The sequence below is a fragment of the Monopterus albus genome, unplaced genomic scaffold (genome assembly GCF_001952655.1).
Source record: "Monopterus albus unplaced genomic scaffold, M_albus_1.0 scaffold270.1, whole genome shotgun sequence".
Taxonomy (NCBI): Eukaryota; Metazoa; Chordata; class Actinopteri; order Synbranchiformes; family Synbranchidae; genus Monopterus; species Monopterus albus.
In genome coordinates, this window is record NW_018128150.1 from 1976035 (window position 1) to 1979799 (window position 3765).

At 41.0% G+C, this 3765-nt stretch overlaps 1 protein-coding gene across 1 annotated transcript in view; it reads right to left on the reverse strand.

Annotated features, from left to right (window-relative positions):
• The window catches only part of alk (ALK receptor tyrosine kinase), a 538088-nt gene that overhangs the window by 6704 nt on the left and 527619 nt on the right, over positions 1-3765 (reverse strand). The window contains exons 27-29 of the mRNA XM_020621985.1: positions 2969-3070; positions 2597-2731; positions 1601-1691 (exon numbers count right to left, since the gene is read on the reverse strand). Coding sequence (XP_020477641.1) covers positions 1601-1691; positions 2597-2731; positions 2969-3070 — 328 coding nt within the window. The remainder of the gene's footprint in view (positions 1-1600; positions 1692-2596; positions 2732-2968; positions 3071-3765) is intronic.

A 3765-nucleotide genomic window follows, 5' to 3' on the forward strand; every position in this document is an offset into this window, starting at 1 on the left:
GCGGTCAAGGGACTTGGCAGCAAGTAAAAATCTACCCAACTCTCATATTTTGACTGACATGACCATCTTTTGATCGATCACTCCCGTGTTTCTCCAGCAGTCTATCTCCAAATACACATATGAGAGGATCATGTTTTAATTCAAGGCACACCTTGTCAATTACCATTATCTTAACAATGTGTGAGCATCTTTCTGATGGCTGTCCTTTGTATGGACGGAAAGCGGAGGCAGCAGCTTGAACTCTTCTTTTTTTCTGGGATTTAACTTCTGACATTGTTCTGCGACACCATTTCTCATGTTTCTATAGTTCTTCTGTTATGAAGAACCCATAGCAAATGTTGCATGGCAAATAATCTTCTGCATTTGCATGTTTTGATGGCTGTCTATAGGTTACTATCTCACCCTCACCTCTGGATTCTGACAGAGTCATCTGTGGCACAGTCCTCCTGAAAGAACAAGCAGATTAGAATAGTAGTTATTCAAATAATGAACCTATAAAGTTTTGCAGTTGGGCTGCATTGCTGTAGCCCACACCAAAATAAAAAGCATAAATATATACATACCAATTCCTCTTGTGCCTTCCTTTTTCTGTAAAATTCAGAGTAAATTTGAAACATATTGACAATGTTACAGAAAAACCAGTACAAATAAAGCATACATCAGCTTTATTTTCCTGCATAAAGTTGGCATATCTTCAAAGACAATTTAAATAACTTTAACTTGTGAGCCTCTATTTAAATAAATAACTCAAAGCAAACATTAGCTTAATAGCTTCACAAATACCAATGCTGGAGAATGAGCCAGAAGACTAAACCAGAACTTAGTTTCAAACCAAAACAACTAACTAGTTTCATAAATCTTACCTGGACAATTTTGCAGTTTTTTTTCATTGTCTAATTCAGCTTTCACAGTTCTCTCCTTGTCGTATCTCTCAGCACACTGATTGTGGTGCTACCGCAGTGTTGAGGCATGCATTTAATGCAACATTAGCTGAAGGTGAGGATCAAGCGCCAGGTGTTATAAATATTGCTTATTCCCACCCACTTCTAAGCTGCCCTGTCTACGCCCTTTTAAAGACACAGGCAGTATTGCATGAATTCAGCTTAAGCAGTATTTAATCAGAGCATGATACCTTTAGAGCACAAGCTGGCACACATTTTTCTGACTTTACTCTCTGTATGTGGACATCTTCTGAAACTTAGACAGATCATTCTTTAGGATGAAAGGAGCCTATTCTAGTATTTTCCTTGTGTGGACCACCCAAAAGGTCCACATAAGAAGAAATGTCCACACAAGAAAGGTGTTCCATCATGGGTTGGTTCACACAAGTGTATAAAGACAAACCCACACACACACACACACACACACACACACACACACACACACACACACACAGTAGTTGTCAAGTAGGTACAATGCATTGTCAGTGTCTGTCAAGAGATTAAATATTAAATTGTCAGACTAGCTGTAAGCTTCACAGGGGGACACTCATGACTTTTTTTAGGATAAATGCGTTATCACTTTGGAAGACACGATTATATTGAAAAATGATGTGCAGTTAATTCATGTTTACATGGCATAGTCCCACACTGTCAGGTACCTGTAAGCAGTAGTCAATTCTCTCCAGGATAGTTGAGAAGTTAGGTCTGTCTTCAGGCTGGTGCTGCCAACTCTGAGTCATTATACGGTACCTAAACATACACATGAATGGGCAGACACACACACACACACACACACACACACACACACAAAGAGAAACACTTAATGAAACAATTTTCTCCCACTCCATGTAGAGGAGACAAAAAAACAAAACAAAACAAAACAGAGGCTGACCGACATGTCTCTCCTGCTCACTTAACAAATGCCAGATTGATTTCTTCTGAATAAAAAGTCTTAATAATTGTTTTGATCGCTTCAAGCAAGTGTAACCTCTAGCCAGCCTGAGTGGTTGAGTTAAATGGGTGATGCCGATTACTAAAGCATTTCAACTTCAAATTAATAGAACACCACAGGGCATGTTTATGAAAATGAAAAAACACTAGCAGGGAACATGTGAGATAGGTTGAGAATAGCATGAGGTGTAATCTTCCAAGCTGTAGCTAACAGGTGTGAAGCAGAAAGGCAAAATCACAGGGCAGCTGGAATGTGATTAACAGAGAGAGAGAGAGAGAGAGAGAGAGAAAGTGAAAATGTGTGTGAGCATCTGCCCATGTATGTTGTAGAACAGTTCACATGGGAGGCAGTATCTCAAAAAAGAGAAGGCAAAAAAAAATAATTTGGAAATGGTTTCTCAGCTCCCTATCAGCTCCCCATGACTTCTTCAAAATTGGGATGCAAACATGAAAGAAACTTCCATGAAACAGCTTCCACGCTGACAGCATTCTCCTAGAAAATGTTTCTGACCCCATCCAGGTCACAACTTGTTTACATGGCAGTATCTGGAAATCATCAGAGCCTTTCATGTCTGCCTCTCTCTGTTTGCTTTTTCTGCCAATATAAAATGGGCCTCTTATACAGTTGAGCATCTTTCCCTCTTGTTTTTGTTATGGAGAAGCTTATGAATGTATTCAGTGTGTGTCTGTGGGTCAGCACTTACACTGGGCCGGGGCAGTTTTTCGGTGGGTCCATCCTTCCACCGTTGGTTACAAACTCCAACACTTCTTGGTTACTGCGACTTGGATATGGCATGTAGCCCAGTGAGAAGATCTCCCATAGGAGAACCCCAAATGACCTTAGAGAGGCAGATGATGAGGAGGGAGATCAGTTACAGGCAGACAACCAACAGTCGCTTCCTAAATTACAGTATAAGCATCATCAGAACTGAAATGGTAAAAGATGAAAGCAGAGGACAAGAATGAGATGGAGACAAGATGTAAAAAAAACATATGGATAAAGATCAAAGGATGACAGGGGAAGGTGAAAACAAAGAGTTGGGAAGGCCAATTAAACAAGTGTGAAGGATTCTCACCACGTGTCTGTCTTAGATGTGAAGATGCCCTCCATGAAGGCTTCAGGTGGCATCCACTTCACAGGCAGCATGGCACGCCCACCCTTCCTGTAATAACTCGCTCTGTACAAACACACACAAGTTTTGAACTGTCAAATGACCAGTAATGACTTGTAATTTTTCCATCAAATATTAAAAAGTGGAACAACTGTAAAATGAAAAGCGGCATTTGTAATTTGTAGCACCATCACCATGCCAACACCACCCCCTTCAAAAGCTGAGTATATGAAAAATTCTCACACAGGACAATTAATTCACTGTTTGACAGTGGCTGTATCAGCACTCTGATCGAATCACATTTTCAGCTTGCAAATATGTCGGTGCAAGAGACCCTCTAAGAACTCCTTATCTTGCCGAGAGGGAAGCAGGAGATTTTTCACCAGGCTGAGCTCTGGGCCTGTATAGTCTGGAGATACAGGTCTGTCCCTGGGCCTTTTACTGCAGCAGATCTCTGCAGATTATAAGCTATTTTTCGTTAGCCTCTTCCGGCTCTTTGAAACCAGGAACTCACAAAGACGAAGTAGACCACTTGGATTATATAAAAAATAACCGTGCTGGTTTATTCAAAGGATCACAGGTAAAATTAACATTACACGTCCAGCTCCAAACCTGCACGCAGGCAGCCCGGAAGAAGAAAGACCCTGAACCCAAGATCTCTATACAATTTATCTGGTTTGGGCTAACCCCATTCTACACAGGCACGTCAAACCGTGACGTCACCTGATATGCCAGCTTGCAGCTGACCATAACAATAGTCA